Here is a 23854-nt window from a genome sequence, read left to right as displayed (position 1 = left end):
GCAACCGGTTTCGAGCGCATGGAACGCAGAGAGAGAGAGAGAGCGACTCAAAAAAAATGTGGTTGATCCCTCTTATATAGAAATCGGTATAGAACACGAAAGTGAAACGTGTCTTCACAGAAGTAGTGTAATGTTTATTGCACATTGATATATAATGTCTATTGGTGTTTTGTGGCTAAAGCGCCCTTAGGCGTTGATGCACCCACGCTGACGCCTGGTGGCACGTCTCCTCCATCACGACTACCAACGTCGATGACCATGAGCAACCGTCGTGCATATGGAAGCTGCACTACGCTGCACACGCTAGCACAACGCGAAAGACGAAGCACGTAACTGACACACTAATACAACGCGCAAGACAAAGCACGTAACTGAATCGTCACCGAGTCAAATCAGCGCGTACAGCGCGTCGTAATTGCAGCCTCCGCGATCAACTTCAGAAACATTTTCAGAGCTAATTGCGGAGGCCACGCTCCGCTGTGCTGAGTACGGTGAACGCCACCTAGGTGGCGTTGGTAGTGCTTCTTGATGCCAGCGTCCCTTCGAATGCTGGCATCGAGACGTCGTAGTGCTGAGACCACCGAAGCGTTCACTGTCGGTGCGCGTTAGTGTCATAATGCAGTACTTCTCTTTTCTGCTCGTAGGCGGCGGCACCGCCCCGAGCAAGAGCGCGGGTACACGGAGGAGTGTTAGATATATAAGGCGCGTCTGTGTAGCTATCTGCAAATGCGTTTGTGGCGCAATGGGTTAAACGCTCGACGATCTATCGTCGCGGACCGAGAGGTCGTGGGTTCGATTTCCAAATTTTGCATGTTTGTGGAACTTTTTCTTCTGATTTCTTTCTTTGTATTATGTTCGTGTACATTGTAAGAACGTCATTCCGTATTTCCGTATGACGTATTTCCGTGACGGAAATACGTCAGTGAAGTTTTGGTGGACCCCGGCATAAAACACTTTCGTGTTAAAAAAAAGAAAAGGGCAAAGGCGCTCGAGTTTCTCAGAGCACGCACGGCGTCGTCGGCCTGAGCGCCTGCGCATGCGCAGCGGCAGCAACGGTGGCGCGCCATCTCTCCGCGTCGATTTGAATTCTCAACGGCTGCGCCAGGCAAGTAAACGCTTGTTGCGGCTGGTGAGCTGCCTGCACCTTGGTGTCTGTGTATTCGTCTCGACTTTGTGGCATCACACGTCAACTACACTGAACGGTAAGTTTTAGCGAAGATGTTTTCCGTCACTAGCTCATGACTAGGTGAGCTTATTTCGTAGCATGAACCGGCTGCATGTAATGTAGGCGACTCGGGCGTAGTGTCGCTTTGTCGTTTGGTTTGTGAACGCGCTCGGGTTCTCGATTCTACTATAGGCTCCGCTCAGTGAAGTTTGCTGCGATTGCTGCGCCATCTGTCGCAGCGCCGCCAACAATAATGAGACGGCCAAAACACGTGCGGGTATTCGTAGGCGCGGCGTCGATGGTGCTGTTCGGTCTTTTCTGGCGTTGAGACAATGTCATCCTTCAGCTCGACTAATTCGAATCCATCCACTGAAAGCGTGCGGAAAAGGAAGAGGAACAAGTGCCGGTACTGCTGCGTAAAAAACTGGCACAGCCGCGAAGGCCAGCCTGGCGTGAAATTGTACCGATTTCCTGGTCGCCCGTGGGAGCAAGAACGACGAAAAAGATGGATTGTTGCTGTTCGAAGAGTTCAGCAATTGTGAAAACAGCATTTTCCTAGTGTCAATGTAACTATAAGCTTTAAGGTCTAGCCAGGTTTAGCTGCTTGAGGTTCTGCAACTGTATTTGCGTGTTTAGCGCGGTTGGAAGTGTATGGAGCACGTTTTGCACAGCAAGCTTGCGTAGCGCGAAATCTTACGCGCGAATTTGCGCCTCAAATGCTCTTGTAGGCTGCAAGCGAATCTTTGTTGATTTGCTTGAAGTCCGGTAATTAACTTTTAATTGCGTTTTTCTGTGATACTTTCAATGAAGTAAGTAAACTCGGTTGTTGACTTTGGGGGTAGTGATGGTGCGTGTAACATCTAAACTTCAAATGCCTTCACCAAGTGGCGCCCGCCGTGAGACTGCTCTCTCCCGTCAGCGCTTTGTGGCGTGTATGCCTCGTTTAACTTCTCGTGAAGAAGTCATTCGGTTACTGCATGTACGCTCTTGCTTGCGGCCGCATGCATAGGGCACTGTGTCGTCAGTATGAACTGCGTACTATTCGCAATCATGCTCCTCTTCTTTTCTTCGGCGAGAATGACGGCTCGCCGTGGATGCCGAAGCAGATGAGCAGGATCTGCTCCAAACACTTCGTGAATGGCGAAGTACGCAATAAAGGAAAAATCAACACCTAGAAACGCTTCACTTATAGATTTGCAAAAATGCGTTTCTGCGTACGTCGGCCACGAAATGAACGAAATACTGTAAATAGCAGAGCTGCAGTTGGACATTTCTGTGACCACGCACCGGAATACCTGGAAACGTAGCAAAAATGACGTGTAATCACCGAATGTCGATTTGGGACTGCTCTCATTCAAAAAACGTCGCGGTAGCATAATCTTGGTTTGAGCTAGTTGCAATGCGCCGCAAGCTCCCGTCCTGTTTGTGTGTTCTTCGTCTTCGTTTAACTTGCACCGCAGATTTTCCTCCAATAAGTCGTGATAGCGTGTGCGTTTCCGCTTATGAGTCAAAACCACTTGCTGATATAAAAATGCATGCATGTTCTCCCTACCTGCAAGGAAACGTCGTACACTTGTTTCCCTTGCTGAGAGTGTCGGCGCCGTCGGTATCCTTCACGTCGTAAACGTGGCCCGCCACATACAGCTTGTCTCCTTTGTCGAGTATAGGCGTACGAAAGTAATTTTCAATACAGCTTATCGGCTTAAAGCCGCAAAAGAACACACGCGACATTTTGAACGTCACGCGCGCGTTGAAACACGTTCAGACGCTGCCGCGGGGCTCGGAGCGGCCGTCTCAGTGTTTCACATTCCTACCACCATTGGGGCTGCACGGCGTTTTGCCGTATTCGGCTGTAGCGTCCTCTGTTCACTGTACGGAGCCTATAGGGAATGTTTAACGGCAAGCGATCGCTCGCGCTTGTTCATTTTACCGTCATTGCCAATGTCCGTGAAAAAGGAAGTACACCATGTTTAACGTGGATACTGAGCAGAAATAAGCGCGGATTGTGTGTGTTAAGCGGCGTACTGTGGGCAGGTCTCGTTTTGTGGCGCTCGATCGGCGGCCATAAACGCTGCGCTGCCTGTCTAATAAAACTCATCTAAAGCGCTTTATGTATATACCTCGAAATTGTGCTAGAGTGACGAATTGTCTAAAAGAGACGTACAGTTGAATAAATGCTAGCGTACTCAGATGAAAGGCCGTGTTTGCGGGGCATGCATCAGCAGCGTGTGCTGCCGTTTTCGTAAGTCAAAAGTAGGAGTATGTATGGGGCTCCTGGCAACCAGTATAAATATATACAACCGCAAAAGCTTTCAAAGCGCGAAACTCGCGATAAGCTCAATGAATCGCAGCTTCGCAACTTAACCGAAAGAATTGGAGAACAATAAATGAGTGGCTCGGGGAAGCACCCTTTACACGTTTGAAAGTGAAGCCATTAGGTTTGAGGAGAGTTTGAAGATTTTCTGTGCTGTGCTCATGTTGCCATGAATTACGAACTTGGCCAAGCCCTTGTCAGCTTTATTAAACAAGTGCTTCGATTCAGCTGAATCTAATAGTGCATTTCAAGTGACTGACGTGTTATTCGTTATAATTACTATTATGTACTGGCAGTAATTTGGCAAGCATTAAACCACAATATTTTATTTCCCCTGAACTGCGGCTGTCATAGACTGCCAGGGAGTTTTCATGAAAACAGCCAGGGAAAGCTTGGAAAAACATCAGGGAAATTGAAAATGTCAACATAGGTATGCTTCCTTGTTATTTCCATACAATGTTTCCAGAGAATCGCTGTCTTAAACATTATTTTGAAGCATTTCACCTCCCCAAAAAATTACAAATTGGTACCATTTTCTGAAAAAGAAATGAAAGTGAAGCATGCTGACATGGTATTTCTTACTCAATCTTTTTGCATTACCTAAGTGTCCTGAACCTCGAAATTCTAGAAAAAATACTTATGTTATAGAGCACCTTCAATCATTTACTGTGATAGCATTCACTGTAATGACAGTTTCAGTTTTTTTCCCAGGAGGTGCATATGTGTCGTGCCACAACACAGAAAGTGCTCACGGGGTATTTCTGGTGCTCATGTGGTATACCTAACTTGCAACCGTGTCAGCCTGCCCAAAAGATATGATTATCTATAGGAAATAAGTGACCATATCAACACAATCAATCCATCTGCCTTCTGTTGAAGATGGTCAATGATGTATGAGTTAAGAGTACGAGAAAGACATTTAAATGTGTATTAAGGAAAATAAATTACAATCTTTGGCATGATACGTTCAATACTCCAGTCACTCTTCTGAGCATATAATTCCGCGCGAGTCTATTTACTTACCAGCCAAAAATGTAAACAGTCCAACTGGGTAGCCTTGCTTCAGCAATTAATATAGAGATCATTTGGGTTAATTAAGTACATTAATGTGTCATATGGCCTTGTCATAAATGTATCATACTGTTGCTGGCGCCAGCAGCACTTGTAACAGTTCAATTGTTCATCATACGGTAGAGTGAAAGATTATGCGATGGTACTGTTTTGTATTGACAAGCAGCCATTAGGCATAGTTAAACCATTTTAAGGATTGACTTAAGTGGTTTGAGCGAATATATTAAGCTGCCTAATGAACATACAAAGAATACACATTTGTTATTTTTGCCTCACATTGTTGTATCTACATATTTGCAGCATGCACCTGCAGCACCTTCGGAACCGCTGACACGAAGGTCAAGGCCAGCCTGGCAACCATGCTTGCCAAGTGGAAGGAGCTGTAAATATGTAAATATTCTCTATTGATGATAGCATAAGACATGCATTTTAATAAATAATGTATTATATCGTTCAATAAAAACAGTTAATTCAATATCGGTGCACTTGTTTTCTTTTTTGCACTGCATGAGTCTGCACTAGTGTAATTGCTTAAAATATTTGTTTCTGCAACATACGAGAGTGCAGCTGGTTCAGGATCATTATTAATCTATTAACATGAATGCATAAATGCAGATGGGAAGCAACAGGTGCACATGCATAATATACGTTCAAAATTTTGTTGCCACCTTATGTAAACAAAAATTTTAAGTAACTTGTAGATAGTAGATTTCATTCAAGCGAATGCATTGCATGCGACTAAACTTTCTTCAATGTGCAATTACACAAATGCTCATGCAGCTTTACATAATGATTCACGGCTGCATACATTTTAGATTTTTGACTGCTTCCATCTGCATGCATGCTTTTCTATGCACAGTTCCCTATGTTTGTTCCCATATGGATACTGGATACAATAAATTTTTATAGACATTTCCAATAAACTGCTTATTAGCAAACCCCAGCAGCGAGTGTTTATAGAATAACATTGCCTGCCGAAACACAGTTGGCAAAATGTGGTGTAATATCTAGTATATATGGTGTCCCAGTAATTTTAGCCAAGCTGGTCAATGAAAATGAAAGGTTAAAAAACAACACGGTGCAAGATATATGATCATAAAAAGACCTACACGTCAGACCTCTGAATTCAAGGCCGAATGCACGCCGTAGGTATTGAAATGGGATCTTATTGCACCGTCTTTTAATATTATTTTTCATTGAACAGCTTCACTAAATTTAAGTTAGCTGCGACACCATGTAAAATTGTGAGGCCGAAGTCTATAGATTAGCTATAGACTGATCTACAGGAACTCTCTGTAGGCAGAATGTACCACATTCTACAAAAAGCGTAAGGCCATAAGTCCATAGACAGACTATAGACTGGCCTATAGGAATACTTTATAGTCTATAGACATTTTATAGACCTATGTCTACAAATGTAAAACTATATAAGCCTATAGACTTGTCTATAGACACTCTGCAGACATTTGTCTACAAAAGTGAATTTTCATTGATCTGTAGACCGTCTATAGTCAGTCTATAGAATCAGACATTTTGTAGACTACTCTACAAAAAGTGTATGGCCATAAGTCCATAGACTGTCTATAAAATGGTCTATAGGAATAGTCTATAGATAGTCTATAGACGTTTGTAAATGTTTTATAGACTTATGTATACAAAAGTAGAACTAAATAAGCCCATAGACATTTGTCTATGGACATTCTGCAGACATTTGTCAACAAAAGTGAATTTTCATTGATTTATAGTCCGTCTATAGTCAGTCTATAGACTTAGACATTTTGTAGACTAGTCTACAAAAAGTGTATTGCTATAGGTCCATAGACTGTCTATGGACTGGTCTATAGGAATAGTCTATAAATAGTCTATAGACATCTGTCTATAGACATTTTATAGACTTATTTCTACAAAAGCAGAACTATATAAGCCTGTAGATTTTTGTCTATAGACATTCTACACACATTTGTCTACGAAAATGAAACTTCATTGATCTATAGACACTCTATGGTCAGTCTATAGACTCAGGCATTTTGTAGACTAGTCTACAATTAGTGTATGGCCATAAGTCCATAGACTGTCTGTAGACTAGTCTAAAGAAATGTCTACAAAAAGTCTGTTGACTTCATAGACAAATGCCTATACACTTTATATAGACTATCTACAAAAATTTTTTAAGGGAGCTGACTTCTTAAAAGAAGAGCCGATAAGCTTCGAAGTGGGAAATACGTGCGACGACGAGCCCAGTATGACGACTCTTTGTAGCACCGCAGACGTAGGCCAGGGCTGCCTGACTTTTGAGGATTGGACGCCACAGACTAAGGTAGGCGGAAATTAGAACATGTTTATTGTTTATTCAGTAGTAGGTTGTGCAAGTGTGAGTATTTATTCATTGTGTTTTAGCGTGAGCGAGTTTTGTTTAAAGTTTGGGCTTTTGGTTATAATTAAATATCTGTTTGCTGTGTCGTCATGCGTTCTTCACCCCCTTCTCTCATTACACCTGCACGCCCCCGAGATCGGTGACAAAAAACACACGACACCATTAAGGATTTCGAGACAAGGAAAGGTGAAATAACTGTTACTAGTTTTTCAGGTTTATCGCTGTGGATTACGTGGTAGCGTATGAACGATTCTTTGTGTTGGACGAAAAAGTTCAGGGAGCTTTCGGTGCATACGCGCTTTGCAGTGGTACGTTCAGGAAGCAAAGGGAAATATGCTCTATGCATGCTTGATGAAGTTGCTTCGGCAGCAATGGCAGCCACCCACCACGGAGCCCAACAAGGGGACGCTACAAGTCTGACAGAACAATGACTTGCACACGCCAGCCATGCATCGCTGCTATAACCCCATGCGCCATACTCAAGTTTGCATATAGAGCACCAGGTTAACCCAAGCCACCTAGGAGAGACAGAAAAAGTTATGAAGAAAGCAGATGACAGAACAGATAACGTAAGTTGATATGAAAGCAATATATTGAGGATAGGGAAAGGAAAAGGCGACGACCGATTTCCCCCGGTTGGGTCAGTGCGGTGGTGCCTTCTATGTGAAGCCGAGGCCAGAGGAGTCTGTTGCATCCGCCGTGGAGCTATAAAGGTCCAAGCACTCAGCATTGGCTTAACCCCCAGGATACCCCTTTCCCCGGGCACGATTAAGCCGCGGATGCCTTCACGCAGGAGTGGCCAACCCCCATGCGCGCGGGTCCGTGGTGTCGCAACACCCCAAACGCCTGCTTACGCAGAGACTCCTGCGGGCGACGTCGTCGACGTAGTCGAGACAGATCGACCGCTAGGAGCTGTGAAGGAGAGCCTCTGTCATACGCTAAAATCTTCCGGTGTTTGTGTAACCCAAAGTGCATCAAATTGAGCAGTTATAAGCCCTTGCTTGTAGTAAAAGCTGTCTCCACAGGGTTCATGCCATCCATTGCGATTTGCTAGCACCCGGAGCGAATGTCTATGGCAGAAAATTATTCTGCTTTATGGAGGCAATACAGGTCGCTGTCAATGCGTGGCCGCGGATATACGTCTCTCATTGTGATTTTGTTGAGATTATGATCATCAACGAAAAATGTCCAACTGCCGACCTTCTTTTTAACAAGTACAAAGTAAGATGCCCATGAGCAGCAACAAGGTTATGTTCTGCAAGCATATTGTAAACTTCAGGCTTGATGGTGTCGCTCGGTAGGGGAGGCGCGATACTCCTTCGACAGATTGGGCTCGGATCGCCGGTGTTATTTCGATGCTCAACGGACGTCTGTTTTAGAGGACGGTCTCCAATTTCGAATATGTCCCCGTACGAGGCAAGGAATGAACGTCGCACAGTCGCCATCTTTTTGTAACTGATTGCGCTTGCACTGGCCAAATTGAATTATTCTTGCCGATCTCTATGCAGCGATGACTCAAATAGAATAGCCGAACAGAACGAGAAGGTAGTTTACTGTCGTCTATGCATCACCCGAAGTCGTCCGCCGGGGCCGCTGAAATCAATTGATCGGCGATTATCTTCATAAAGTTAGCTGCTGCACATCAACGTGATGGGGCGTATAGTTGGGAGGGAGCAATCATCTTCATTAAGGCCTCCAAGTCACAAGGGGAGGCAACAAATCAAGGGATGCGCACGACTAGCTGTTGCAAGTTAAATACAAAACGTGGTAGTCTCGGGCCGGCGTAATTTCCGCTAGGGATATACCAAGCGGAAGACAGGACGTGTTCGTAATTGTAACAATGATGTGAGGAAACGTTACGTTATGCGAGGGTGGGACATCGGGACTACGGGATACGACGTTGTAAACCCCTGCTAAGTGTTATATAGCTGAAACGCTGTGTAGCTCACGCACTCAAGCACTCTGTCCATCAGCGTTTGATTTCGGTGGTTGTCCATTTATCAAACTTTGGACACAGTTTGGGTTAGGCGATATGCCTTTGCGACTAATTACGTCACCCTAAAAGTACTTCTGTTAACGCAAACTGGCACTAAATTGTTGGCATTGAACGTGAGGCCTCAGATCTATCCGGACATCTCTACTCCTAGAACATGCGATAAATGTAACGACGCCACAGATCTTAGCCATATGCTCTGGCGTTGCTCCGCGTTACGCAACGACAAGGACAGCACTGAAGAGCGGTGAGACGCAGCTCTACGCAGTCTCACATTAGATGAACAGCTTTGGGCAGTCCAACGGGACCGCAAAGCAGCCGATAGGCTAGGCCTTTCGGTCCCAACGTGGGAGCGGCCCGCTTCGGGCTAGGAAACTAGCGCGACCCAATGGACCATAATAAAGTTTTTCCATCCATCCGCCCGCCCGCCCGCCCGCCCGCCCGCCCGCCCGCTCGTCCGTCCGTCCGTCCGTCCGTCCGTCCGTCCGTCCGGTCATAAAATAGGTCTTTGTCACGTCCGTCACTGTCGCCTGGAGCAACAATACAAACCTATGCTTAAAGCGTTTCCAGTTCGTGGCCACGTTACCCGTGAACAACAAGGTTTCCGCTTGTCTTAGCACTTCCACCCTCTTTCGGCTGCCCTAATGAGTGCTTTCAGCCTTTGTCGTGCTCTTCGTTAGCTGTGCTCCACACAAGAATGTCGTCTGTGTAAATATGAACGACTTGCAGCCCGTCAAAAATCTGGTTCAGAATCTCTGGAGAGACCTGTGGTGCCGATGAGACGCAAAGGGCAGCCTAAGATAATGATATCTACCAAACGGAGTTGTAACACGGTATATTTTTGAGGTACGCTCATTCTATGGTATCTTACTGGAACTCGGAGTTTGCTTATAATTTCGTAAAAAAACGCGCCACCAGCGAGCTCACATTTGCTGTCTTCGCGTTTAGGAAGCTAATAATGCTGCCTCTTAATGTGCTCAATAATGCGTCTCGCATTGATGGACAATCTGAGAATGGGATGTTCCTTCTGGACCAACACCAGAGGACTCACGCAGTCTGTTTGCGCGTTTTCGTTCTTTATAATTCTGGCACGCTCCATTCTTGAAGTTCCTCACGAAGGGCCTGGAGTCGGGCAAGGGCCACCCTACGCGCTGTCTGGACGACAGGTACTGCACTTGGCCTATTTCGTCGCAGCACCATGCGATAAGGTTGCTTCAAATAGCCCAAACCCTCATAGGAGTGTTGGGGTCGCTTGCTAGGCGTATGCGTCAACAGTGCGCATGGTGAAAAAAAGAAGGCCCGAAGCTTGGCGGAAATCTAGTCCCAGTAACGCCTGACCAGGTTTGACCGCTTTACAATAAAGAATGTCACATTCTTAGTCGTGTTTCTAAAGCTAATGCTTGGGGAAATGATTCCAAACTTCTCAATAGCGCTTGCATTATATGCTCGAAGTACTGAATTCGTAGGGTTTAATTGATAAAGTGTTCATATCTTCCCATAAATGGCAAGGCATTCGCTTGCGAGCCGGTATCTATCATGAGCAGTATTTGGCGATTCGCGACTTCAATCACGACTTTCCATTCCTTATTTATCCTGCTTTCTTTAGAGACATCAAGAAGTTCAAAGGAGTCGTCGAAATTTTCTTCACTTACTTGGCCGACGTCGGCCCTTCTAAGTTATGTAAGACAGTATACCGCGAAGTGATGAAGCTTGTGGCAGGAGTTACATCTTTTAGCATAGGCACAATACTGCAGTGGTCTGTGCTGTCGATTACATTTCTCGCACATGAATTGTATTCCTTGAAGTTTTGCGTTGTTAGTGCGAAGCACGACGTGATCTTCGACTCGCCAAAGTTGCACTGCGCTGCTTGCTTCGTAAGTTCGCGAAGTTTCTCAAACAGCTCTGCTTCAGATTGCTTCCTCAAACGAAATACACATTGCTCGTGCACTTCGTTTCCGACCTCGCAGCAGTAGACCCCCCCAACTTCTGCAGAATGGTCGGATAGTCTTCCTTGCTCTCTTCAATGTCGAACCTGAAGGCGTTGAGTTCGTCAAGTGCTTCCTTTGTCACGTCGGTCATAAAATAGGTCTTTGTCACGTCCGTCACTGTCGCCTGGAGCAACAATACAAACCTATGCTTAAAGCGTTTCCAGTTCGTGGCCACGTTACCCGTGAACAACAAGGTTTCCGCTTGTCTTAGCACTTCCACCCTCTTTCGGCTGCCCTAATCACTGCTTTCAGCCTTTGTCGTGCTCTTCGTTAGCTGTGCTCCACACAAGAATGTCGTCTGTGTAAATATAAACGCCTTGGAGCCCGTCAAAAATCTGGTGTAGATCTTCGTTGGCAACGGTGACCATGCTTTGGCTGCTAAGGCCAAATAATTGAAACTGCATATCGAACTGCGAAAGGACAGAGGCGACAGCAGGCCGGCAAGAACAAGAAGAACCATGGTTTATGATGAGGGCTACATTTATACTAGATTGTGTACTGCACTTCACTTGCCCGGTCACTTTCCAGTTGTAGTCGAGGCACACGTGCCCGGTACATTCGACTACAGGCGATCAAGCAGTAGTCGCGATTTTCTTCAGAGAGTTGCCAAAGTTATATTCCATAACTTATACGTGCGCGACAGTGTCAATCAGAGCCGTAGTAGGCACACCATCCATGTCCTTTTTAGATGACTTTCTGATGTGTGAGTAGGGTGAGTAATAGATTTTGAGTCGGTCGTTGTAGCAGCATCAGCTCTATGAGGTGCCCTGTTAGTCTCCCCTAAGTGAGTAGCTCAATCAGCTAGGCGATGCCGATTGACTAAAAAGGGGAGGGGGGGGATATCGCCTATATACCCACAAGTGAGTCATTCTGCCGGGTAGCGATACCGTGTAGGAACATACGGGCTTGAGCTGCAAGTGACCGCGGGGGTGCGCTGTAGTCGGGCCTACTGATGGAGCAAGTTCTTCAAGGCGACGACGGCCGATCCCGCGCTCTCAGCGGTATGGAGCGGTGAGAAGTCCGCGCTGCAAATTCATGGCCATTAGCAGGGTTTCGCTTCCCGAGAGCACTTTCCAAGGCCACCACCAGTGGTGCGTTCATCGGCGTGTACTACGCGCATACTTGCGGACCACTTTCTGTGGCAACGAAGGGCAAGCTTTGGAGTCAAAGCGTGCACAAGTGAGAGCGATAAGGAAAAAAAGTCCCACATTTTCATCCACGTTAGTTTACGCTGGCAAAGAGAAAAAATAATCACTATATTTACGACAGCTAAATAAGATAAGACCATACAACTGAGGGTTGAACATTACATATATTGCAGTTTGTCTCTTCCGCGTCTGGGTAGACGTGAAACCGTCGCATGTGCAAGCTGCGTCAATTCGGCGTCTTTCCTGAGAAGCGAAAAACGCTGTCAAAGGCTGCCGGCTATTTGCCGCGGTAACACATGGGTAGAAGCTCCGCCCTTGCAGTTTCCCCTTATTGCCACAGAAAATTGTCTGCCAGTATAGCCCGGACGAAAGCGACAGGCCACCTCAAGTTTTGCGGCGTCCCACACACGAAAGACGAGCACAGCGCCTGAACTAAGAGAAAAGAGATGTTCTGCACAACGGCACCCGTTATCACGCTGCCTTGTAACAGCTGGCGGCGCATGCGCATCGTGCTTAGTTTTTTTGTTTTCTTATTCCCCTTGCCCCACTCCGATTTTCGTGTCGTCAGCTTCGTGTCGTCAGGTTGAAGACACGCGCCTTCGTGTCTTGCTTTGCAACTGTATTAAATGATAATCATCAACACACGGCGATCATCTCAAATGGATATTTGGTCTTTGCAGCGGAAAAGAGTACGCGCGGTTGAAGGCTAATGCATCCCGTTGGAGGGCTGTTACACGTTCTCACCAGTGATGAGCACTAAGCTTATATACAGCAAGGGGAACACCAAGGTATTAGGTGGTACGCTTGTCCATTATATCTATACCAGCATACTGAGTCCAGTGTACATCCCAAACAACCAAAGCAAGCACCTAAGCTTCTTGACAAAATTATCTGGACACCAGAAGCCATGCCAATTTTTTCTGTGAGTGATAGAACTTTGCCAATGCTCGGTTTGTCTAAGAAAAAGAAAAGATCACCTGCGTAAACCTATACGCAGTTCGTTGCCGAAAAAGTTAAAAGCATAAATATCACTGCACTTTAACGTAATGGCTCTCCGCACCGCATCCCCTTTCTATACTTTGTAGGGCGGCTGCTTGTAAGTGGTTCCTAGCGACAAAAATATATTAGGTACTGCACACTCTTCATTGTGCCACGACTTACATTCAGCTTTTTCACAGAATATTTGCAACTTTTGTATGGTCTTCTACGAAATCTAGCCTTCTACCCGAGAGCGATGTGGTCACTTTTTTGATCTTGCGGCATAGGTTTTCGCAGATAACCGAAACGGCGGCTGCGCGTCAATAAGCGCTAATGTGGCGCTTCCTTCAACATCGACGTCGATAATGTTTTGCGGCGAAATAGATGGAGGCCTTGGGCAGGTCGACGTGTATGCAGCTCTTGCCTCCGGAACTGCAGCGATCAGTTTCCCTCCTCCGCAGGAGGTCGGCGACGCATGGGTGATAGGGAGCGTCGTCGCGGATATAGGGACCGGCGGTTAGCATAGGCTCGTTCATCGTCAGGGACGTACCTTGGTGGCGACCACGCAGACGAAGGACCAGGGCCGCCCAAGACGTCAGATGGCGAAGGTGGACATGGGCGACAGTGGCGGGCGACGTGTCCAGCGACACCACAGGCGAAGCAGATGGGTCTATTGTCTGGCGTTCGCCACGCGTCGGGGCGGGGGAGGAACGGAGCCGAAGGTCTGGCCAAGGCGAGCGGCGCAGCGTTCTCGGTCGTCGGCCAGGCATGGGTCGGCTTCGCAGGTCGAGCATACGGCGCCGGATGTTGAGGCGGCCGAGCCGCGACGGAAGCGTAGGTAAGTGGCGCAGTGACGGGTGGTTGATGAGTCACAGGCGGGAGGGCCTCAGCAACCTGGGTCCGAATGACGTGTTGAAGGTCCTGAGCCAAAGACTGCGAAGACTCGTGCGTGAGAGGTAGCAATGAAAGCTGACGCGCTACCTCTTCCCGGATAAAGTCCTTGATGGTACATACCAGCGGCTGTTGATCGGCAGGGTGGGCAGCAAGCTTGATAGTGTGTCTGGCGTCATGAGGGCTTGGCGGGCGATCGTGCGCTGCCTACACTTCTCGTCAAAGCTCTGACAGAAGGAGACGAGTGCTACGATCGTGGTGGGATTTCTCGCAAGCAGCATCTGAAAAGTGTCGTCGTCGATGCCCTTAAGTATGTGCTTGATTTTTCTCCCCCTCTGTCATGGTGGGGTTGACGCGGTTGCAGAGATTAAGCACATCCTCTATGTAGCCCGTTTAATTCTCCCCTGGATGCTGCGCACGTTCACGAAAGCGCTACTCTGCGCGAAGCTTGCGGGCCGTAGGCCAACCAAGGACGTCCGAAATGGAAGTCTTAAAAACGAGCCAAGTGGGTATGTCGTTCTCGTGGTTGTGATACCACAGTTGCGCGATGTCCGCGAGATAAAATATGACGTGAGTCAACTTCGTTTAATCGTCTCATTTGTTATTGGCGCTGACCCGTTCGTATGTCGACAACCAGTCTTCAATATCGGAGTCACCTGAGCCGTTGAAGATGGGCGGATCCCGCACACGGTACACGGCGCTGCAGGTGGCAGGTGCTGCCGAAGGGTCAGTCTGATTCGAGGTGTCGTTGACCATAATGGGTGCAGGAACCGAAGGGAGCGTCCGGGAGCGGAGTTCTAGGTTGGTTAGGGTGACCCACGCAGCCCCCACCAAATTCCACGTGATTTATTGACGTGTAAACGTCAATGAACGGCGAGAAAGGTCAGGCGAACGTCAAGAAGTGGCGGGGCGACCAGCAGCCAAAATCCGGGCAAGAGCAAGCTCGGGGCGCGTGGTTACCACCAACACTGTGGCTTGCTTGCTGACTGCTTCGTTGTCGTCTTGTCTTCTTCATTACAACTTCATTGCTAGACCAGGCTTCTTGAGCCTAAAGGTGGGTGGCCTCCTCAGTCCAGGTAGCCATGGCTCGCTGCCGCCGCCCGAGCCCTGTTCACCAACCGTAGCTGGTTGTCAGGGTCTTGTATCACCAGCAGAGCCTCCCACAGGTCTTTCAATTGTTCTTCTGCGTCCGCTTCTTCCTGCATCTTATCGCCTAGTGGTGAGGATGACGGTGGTACTTCTCGGTATTCCTGCACCCGAGCGCCATATGGCGCAAGATGTTGAACGTGTCCGATGGGCAGAACTTGCAGTGTCGCCCGTAGGTGCCCGGATACATGGCATGCAGCAGTGTTCCATGCGGGTAAGTTCCAGCCTGGAGTCTTCTCCAGGTCACCGCTTGTACCCTACTGATCGTCTTATGCGCGGGCGGATAGCGACGCCTCTGGTTCCTGTAGTGCACCAAGATATCCGAGTACTTCTTGGATATCTGTTCATCATCCTCGTCACTTTCGTTGGTCCGGGTTCTCTGCGTGTCGGAGATGGCCCGGCGTGCATGATCTCGAGCTGCGGCGTGCGCCGCCTAGTTCGCCGCGAGTGACTCGTGTCCCGGCATCCAGGGGATGTGTGCTGCTTCTATCTTGGTGTTGTTCAAGACCTGAAGTGCTGCCTTTCCGATCCTTCCGTTCGCATACCTCCTGCATGCTTCTTGCGAGTCAGTCACCACGGTAACCAGGGTCTTCTTGCACGTTCGTATGGCCAGGACGATGTCCAACTCTTCCGCTGAGCTCGCGTCCTTGGCAAGTATGAATGTGGCTGGAAGTTCTTCGCCCTTCTCATTGACCACGCTGATTGCAAATCGGTCGTTTGTTTTGTACGCAGGTGTGTCCGTCCACCTCACATTTTCTTCTTTGCTGTTGGTGCATCCGAGTATTTGCTTGAGTGCTTGTATTCTCGCGTGTCTCCTTTCCTTGTCGTACTCAGGATGCATGTTTCTGGGAATAGTACTTATGTGTAGCTTGTCGCGGACCTCGTGTAGGATGCGCTGAGGAACGTGCCTCTCTTCCTCGATTTTGTAGGCCAGATCTTTGAGCAAGGCTCTTGCCGCCGTTGTCAGCTTTAGTCTTTCCAATTGGTTGACGTTGTGCTCTTCCCACGTGTTGTGGGCTCCCATTTTTGAGTAGTTGCGCTTTGGACGTAGAGGGAGACAGGCCCAAGGCAATTTTGTAGGATTTCCCGATGAGGGCGTTGACTTTGGCTCGTTGACTGTTCTTCATGTCAACGTATGGAGTCACGTACGTGACGATGCTCGTGAGCAGCGCTTGTATCATTCTCGTGCAGTCTTCTTCTTTGAGTCCATGACTTTTTGCTCGTCACTCTTTTGATAAGATGGGTTACTTGTTGCACTGTTCTCTGAATTTCTTCCAATTCTGCTCACCCGGCCCCGTGCTTTTCAATCAGGAGTCCGAGGATGCGCAGCATCGTCACCTGCGGAATCATGATGCCTCCCAACTTTACTTCCGGGTCTGGTATCTGCTGCGGTTGTCAGCTTCTTGTGCGCTTTCTTAGCACCATGAGCTCCGACTTTTCTGGTGCGTACGTCAGTCCACATGCTCATGTCACATGTCCACATGTCATAGTGCTCTGAGAGCACCTGGTTTATTTAGCGTTTCATCGCCGGTGCAGGCTAGCGTATACAAGCTTCGCTTGAACTAATAAAAGAGGAAGCTGTCCGCTGGCGCTTAATGCAGACTGGCACGTACACCCAACTTACACATTATTAATAAGATGCACCCAACGGCATACCGCGTGCGTTGCCCATGGTGCTCTGAGAAGCCAATACGTTTACACACCACCTGTAAATGCCGGGCCATCCCGGACTGTCCCCTATAGACCAAGCGAGCGTGGAGCGGTGGCAGGAGCTGCTGGCCAGCGACAGCCTTGACGATCAACTAAGTTTGATCGACAGGGCGCGCAGAGCGGCGGCTGCCTGTGGCGCCCTGGATTGAGGGCAGCCACCCCCGCATGAATGGGTCCCAAGAACCAAGTGCGCCGCACACCACAAACCACATTCATTCCTCCAAATAATTTTTTTTCTCCTCCTCCTTCTACCACAGGATCGTGTCTGCGTGTAGAAAAAAGCTATCATCATCAGCATCGGCTCGAGCGTCGTCGTCTTCTGCTGCAGCTGGCTTGTTGGCGCCCGTCGGTTTGCGCTCCTCCAGTTGGATGCCGTGCCGAGCACGAGCGCACGCAGATCCCGACCGTAGACCAACCGGCGTGTACAACAATTCCGGCTCGATGTGCGTGGCGGTTTTCTGCCAGTTGCGCCATAGCACAGGTGTTAAAACGAATGACTAACATGACTGATAGGCCATGGCATCAATAAGATCACATGCTCATCAGTTACGTCGCGATTAACGACAATAAAATCAATTGTGGCGCATACCCGCATTGGCTATGCGGGTATGAGCCAGCGGCAAGAAGGAAGGAAAGAGGGAAAGAAAGAAGTCACGTATGGCTCATACCCGCGTTGGATATGTGGGTATGAGCCGCAGAGAGCAGGATCTGGAGTGACCTCACAGGATCCTGACGCTGCCGTGCAGTGTGCCGCGGCTAGGAACATTATGTCTCATACGCTATGGTCTATGACGATGGGGCGGACTTGGAGCAGCAAACGCACTACTTGGCCATCACGCCGGGTGAAGACAAGACACCAATGTCCTTGGTTTTTGACGAACATGTCAAAGACGCTCAATAAAATCCATAACGATAATATATAAATTCACTATAGCAATATTCAGTACAGCAGACCCACCATAGTCACAGCTTCGCTGGCTTCCATGTTCGCCGTAGTGAAAGAGCTCTTAATTTTATCTATATGCTTATGTATCCGGTCACAGCAATCCTCTAGGAGGTCAACCGTTCCAAAATACCGCCGGAAGCCATACTGAGTATAATTTAATATCGAGAGTTTCTCACAACAGGACACCATATTTTTGTGAACGATCTTCTCCATTATAAAACTAAGAGACAGCAATATTTCTATGGGACGACAGTTATTCTTGTCCGACTTCTTACCAGATTTATCGTCATCAGCCTATATTTATGTTTACTGCTGGACGAAATCCTGTCCCTGCCATTTACATTTACCCATGTCTTGCGCTAGCTGATTCCAACTTGCGCCTGCAAATTCCCAAACTTCATCATCCCACCTAGCTTTCTGCCGTCCTCTACTACGCTTCCCTTTTCTTGGTATCCATTCTGGAACTCTAATGGTCCACCGGTTATCCATCCTACGCATTACATGGCCTTCCCAGCTACATTTTTTCTTCTTAATGTCAACTAGAATATCGGCTATCCCCGTTTGCTCTCTGATCCACGCCGCTCCGTTCCTGTCTCTTACCGCTAGGCCTAACATTTTAAATTCCATCGCTCTTTGTGCGGTCCTTAACTTGGTCTCGAGATTCTTTGTTAACCTCCAAGTTTCTGCCCCATATGCTAGCAGCGGTAGAATGCAATGATTGTACACTTTTCTTTTCAACGATAGTGGTAAGCTCCCAGTGAGAATTTGGTAGTGCCTGCCGTATGCACTCCAACCCAATTTTATTCTGTAAATTTCCTTCTCATGATCAGGGTCCACTGTGAGTAATTGACGTCGATAAAAGGTACTCCTTTAGAGACTCTAGAGGCTGACTGGCGATCCTAAATTTTTGTTCCCTTGCCAGGCTATTGAGCAGTATATTTGTAGTCTGCATATAAATCTTCGACCCCACTCTTACATTTTCTCGGTTAATGGCTTATATATTAGCCTAATTACGGATACTTTAGCCCCTGAGGTATGTTACCTATTTATAAACAGCCATTCAAAATATGCACTATATTTTTCGTCTGCATATAAATCTTCAACCCCACTTTTACACTTTCTCGGTTAATGGCTTATATATTACCCTAATTACGGATACTTTAGCCCCTGAGGTATGTTACCTATTTATAAACAGCCATTCAAATAGGCACTAGAGTTTTAGTTTTAGATAACTACTTATTAAATCCTTCGTTCTAATATTGTGTAGCCAGGATGCTTATTTAGCGGTAGTGAGTTAATGACGTTCCATAATTCTTAATCAACTGATGGAAGAAAAGCGGTATTTGCAAGCGTTCTTCCATGGTACGTTTCCGGACTAACACGAGAATGCTGTTTTAGAACTTCAATTGATGCCACAAAACTCTCATTAAATGAATTCACGGTAGGCAAGGGATTTTCACTTGAAAATAGCGATGATATCTCATCATCTAGGTTATTTCTCTAGGGCCTTCCCATTAGTTTGCTCAAGAGACTCCATGTCTTTCTCATATTGTCATTACACTTGTTAAACACAGAAGAAAAAAATGCTTTCTTTGTTTTTGAGCCGTAACATTGCTGCGAGCTTGTCACGTGTTATGCGGTACTGTTCTTTCAGCGCAAGGTTAGAAAGATTAGATTTACAGAGATTCCATAGTTTATCTTTTTCATAAGACAGTTCCAAAATATCTATACACATCCACTTTTTATCCGGGTTTCTATGTTTTAGCTGAATTTTCTTTCTGGGAGATTGTTAAGTGGTTTTACGACAACTTCATAGGTGAAAGTTTGATTGTTTGTTATTAGAGCATCCCAGTCAAAATCTTTTATTAGGCTGTCAATGGTTTTGTCATTTATATTTTTTATAGTTCGTGTTGTGCAATCATGTTTCTTCGTGGTCGTCTAGTAGATACACAACGCCGTAAAATAATAATTACGCAACATTCTTGCGGATCACCGCAGCTGCTGATTCAAATGCACAGCACCTTATAGATGATCAATGTACACTTTCAGACCTTAGTACCGGATATCTCTTCACGAGTAAAACTGTGTATTACACTTTCCATACCATTTGTAGCAAGTAAGTCGAGATAATCCGCAGCTCCTCTCTTTCGCACTTGCGAAATATCAGTATTGAAATCCCCAGCGGGAATCACGTTACTGTTGCTAAATTTATTTAAAAACTGCGATAGTTCGAACAAAAATGTTTGCTAGTCAGTATATAGCGGCTACAACTAAATTGTTTTTTTTATTATTATTGATCACGGACATGGAAACTACTTCGGCGGCTGTAAAAACACATGATATCTGCTCAGTAAACCATGTGTGCCTGACAAATACAAAAACACCGTGCCCCTTACCTGCGACAATGCGAAAATGGAATGGAAACCCGGCAACTTTAACACACATGACTCGTCTGCATTAATATATTTTCAGTTAACAACAATATGCCCAGCCATGTAATACAATTTAGATAAATGCGCTCGGAATTGAATCTATGTGACGATACAAAGTATCGGTACCGCCAAAATGCGCCATGTATGATGCGTGTACTGCGAATACTTGCTCTGGTATGTTTTTGTCCTTAGGCAACAAGCTTGAGCCTCAAGTAGCAAGGCACTTCATGTTATCGTAGAGATATTCTCTTCTAATTTCTTGCTTCCCATTCTTGTCAGTGTCTATAGTCTGTATTGTTTCCCTTATTTGCATGCAATCACTGTCTTTCCTCCTCTCATTTTCTATTTTTTCCTTTTCCTCCAATCTTTTCCTCCAATCTGTGTCCACGCTTTTCAGGTACATATAGTTGTGCACTGTAGTCATCCATTTATTTTATTCCATGTTTCTTCGTTTTCCCTCAAAACTACTTTTGCTCTGCGCTTCTCTGACTTAAAACGAGGCCCAACCCAAGTCACCCTGCTCTGCCTCATTTGTGGTTTTACCTTGGGTTCCCAAACCCAACCGGCCTACCTATCTTGGGTTAACTTCCAACTCCCACAATATATCCAATTTGAAGCAAGATTTAGGCTTCTCTTTGGACATGCTATGACATCTAGTAGCGCCACGAGGAAATGTGCGTTCGGCTAGTATTTGATTATGTATTCAGAAAATTATATCTGAATATATTTGGCGCGGATTGGATTCTGCACAGCACCGGAGAAATCCTGAAATATTTTCTTTTTTGTCGTCTAACATAGGCACATGCCCCGTGACACAAGACAGCGTGTAAGGCGTTAGTGACAGACAAACATGCTACCAGTGAGTGAAGATCGGGAAGAATACTGATCGCAGTTAAATGTACGACCACCTGTCTCATCGTGTAAGTAAAGCGCCATTTTCTTCACCTTAGATCTCACGGACGCAGCCTGTTTTTGGCGGTACACATCACCCGATGCCAGGGGTTCTGGAATCGATCAGCAACATCAATTCGCCAATCAGATTTTTTTAGGGAAGCACAGCATTAAACATTTACATTGCAGCACTGCTCAACAATCATTAGTCTTTATTTAGATGGAATAATGAGCGATTGAGCGCTTCACGAACTTCAACTTGAATAATTAGCCGCCGATTACGTTGAACGTGCCATCCTTGAAGTTATTCCTAGATAACGATAGGTCACTCGGGGTATGTAACAATGTACAACAGCTGGACGCTCCACTAAAAAGGAAAATGCTGTCCTGCGGCACGATGACTTTTAGAAATTTCTAATTAACAACTGCTTCAACAAAAGAATGTTGCCGTGGCTTAGAAAAAGACAGTTACGGTTGCTACTTGTACAAAAAGTGGTATAGGTTTTCAGTGCAAGTGCCGTCAGGTGTTACACGATGTTAAATGCATATTTTCATAATGTGAAAGTGACCTTGCTTTATGTTCACTTTGTAGTGAAGTGTCTTTGGTGCTGTCTGCCAAATGCTACGACTGACTGGGCGGATGGGCCTCGTCAGGCATTTTGTCTGACGAGGCAAAATACCGTGAAATCTAAGGGGAAGAAAATGGCGCTTTACTTACACAATGAGACAGGCGGTCGTACATTTAACTCCGATTAGTATTCTTCACGATCTTACTGTTACACTTTTAATATACTTCACTTCAGAATGTTAGTCTTTGTCGCTGAGTATTTATTGCTAAAGTGTTGAAAGACCATTAAGTGCACTGCAGTACTGCCTGTCGTACCGCAAACAGAAAGGCACCGTGTAATAGCACCACTAACACTTTTGCAAATGAATCGCTTAATAAAGACGCCTATAAGTTACACAGTGCGCAGCGTGAAAGAACAGCCTGGCGATCGTCTTTAGTTTCGTACACAAATACGCTGACATGCGCTTGTTCAAAAAACTTGTGCTAGAGTAATTCAGGCTGGGAAACTTCCACGTATTGGCGCACTGGACTACGAATTCCTTCCCGATGGTGTTTCACAGCCGCAGCGACGGCACGCACGTCGAGATGTGGTTGACGTCCTGGACCTACAAGCTGTTCTACGCACGCCAACTGCTGAATTTTACCAGTTTGAATTCGTTTGTCCTTTCATTTTATGATTTGTTTTTTTTCTTTTATGTTCAGTTATCCCCATCGAGACGATGCTTAGTAAATGGGTCGAAGCAGCGTGAGGGCATACTTTTGGACAGGAAACATTTTCTCTGAGATATTGTTGCAAGAATGGTAACCCTCGGCGCAAGGCCGTTGTAAGCAATTCGATTAAGTGAGAATTGTGTCCAACCTTATGGCATGCGCGACGCCTCCCCCCCCCCCCCCCCCCTGCCCTCCGTAGTGTTCTCCGCAATTCAATTATATGCCAGTACCTGGGATTATTTTGTAATGTTTGGTAGCGCAAGCAACATCGCAGGCAATCTTTCAGACAGGTTTACATCGACAGACGCCGATTGCGTTCTGACTATCTCGTCACTTGACCATTGCTTCTTAGGCTGGACGCGTATTCACGCAAATTGTTCTGGTAGTGTTTCGCCTACTACAATATCACTACATTATGAAAACAGGCGTGGAATTGGAAGGCTACGCGACTCAAATATGGATTACAGATGAAAGATTGATAGCATAATCTTATGTTTGAGAATAGTAGGACAAAATAAGCTAGGGATCCAGAGCTAGAGAATCTATGTATTGTCATATTTATTACATTGGGCTGAAACACTAGGGAAAAGCAGTCGGTAAAGGGAGAATGGGTGATGTGATGAGATTAGCTGTCAGTCGGCTCATGTGAGACGAATTTGACTGGACATCGTAGGAAGGAAAGAACTTGGTTCGCGCTACACAAAGCTCGCGTACGATGATAAGGCTGGCTATAATATTTACATGGTAAGCACATTGGAAATGTTATGTAAAACCGTTATTTAAGTATGCGTTTGGGAGCAGAGAGAATGGAGCATGTTTCGACAGCACTGGTAATGTATTTTAACGTCACTTACCACAAATGATCATAACTAGCGAGGAGCAAGCGAGGACGGACATTGTGTCGTTGCTCAGTATTCAATTCACCGAACTGGAAAACACATACCGTCGCTTTATAAAGCTGGGCTGTTAGCGTTAGCAGTGACGAAATTATGGTGTTAGCTTGTGACGCATTGCATCAAGTAAACGGAAATTAACTTGAACTTATGGCATGCGGGAATATAATTCTATTTCAATCAATCTCCTGGAGTTTTTATCCGCTGTCGTTTTCGGCCCTCGTGATGAAGTACCAGTCCCGTTAGGTATCACAGCAGCTTCCCACAAGTCAAGTAGAATAAATGTTTCAAACAAAATGCTACAGAGACAAACGACCCATTGTCCGCGATAACTACAAGGCTGCCGGCCCAATAGATTCCACGATGCCATCCATTTTCGCTACTCCCCATATGCCATGGCTAGACATTCTTTTGTCTACAGGGTGTCCCAGCTATCACGCAGCACGATTAAAAAAAAAGAGGAACGACGTTGCGCGAAGCAAGCCTAGTGCGTATTGCTTCCAGCACAGTGGTGCAGCCGCTAGCAATTTTTTCATTACTATGATTTAATTAGCTAATTGTAATTAATTAACTCGACAAGTACTGTCCTAAATGTCAAAGTGTCAATGAGAAAATTGTAGAGCAACATTAAAAGC

General features: G+C 46.3%; 1 protein-coding gene across 2 annotated transcripts in view; it reads right to left on the bottom strand.

The window, feature by feature from the left end:
- The window catches only part of LOC125944904 (uncharacterized), a 77188-nt gene extending 53964 nt beyond the window's left edge, over positions 1-23224 (bottom strand). For both annotated transcript variants that reach the window (XM_049666321.1, XM_049666322.1), the window contains exon 1: positions 23181-23224. In XM_049666321.1, coding sequence (XP_049522278.1) covers positions 23181-23223 — 43 coding nt within the window. In that variant the 5' untranslated portion in view covers position 23224. The remainder of the gene's footprint in view (positions 1-23180) is intronic.
- Positions 23225-23854: the final 630 nt, after the last annotated feature.

Source organism: Dermacentor silvarum, chromosome 4, assembly GCF_013339745.2.
Source record: "Dermacentor silvarum isolate Dsil-2018 chromosome 4, BIME_Dsil_1.4, whole genome shotgun sequence".
In the NCBI taxonomy this organism is placed as follows: Eukaryota; Metazoa; Arthropoda; class Arachnida; order Ixodida; family Ixodidae; genus Dermacentor; species Dermacentor silvarum.
Note: the sequence above shows the minus strand (reverse complement) of the source record. Positions and strands in the feature narration are given on the sequence as shown.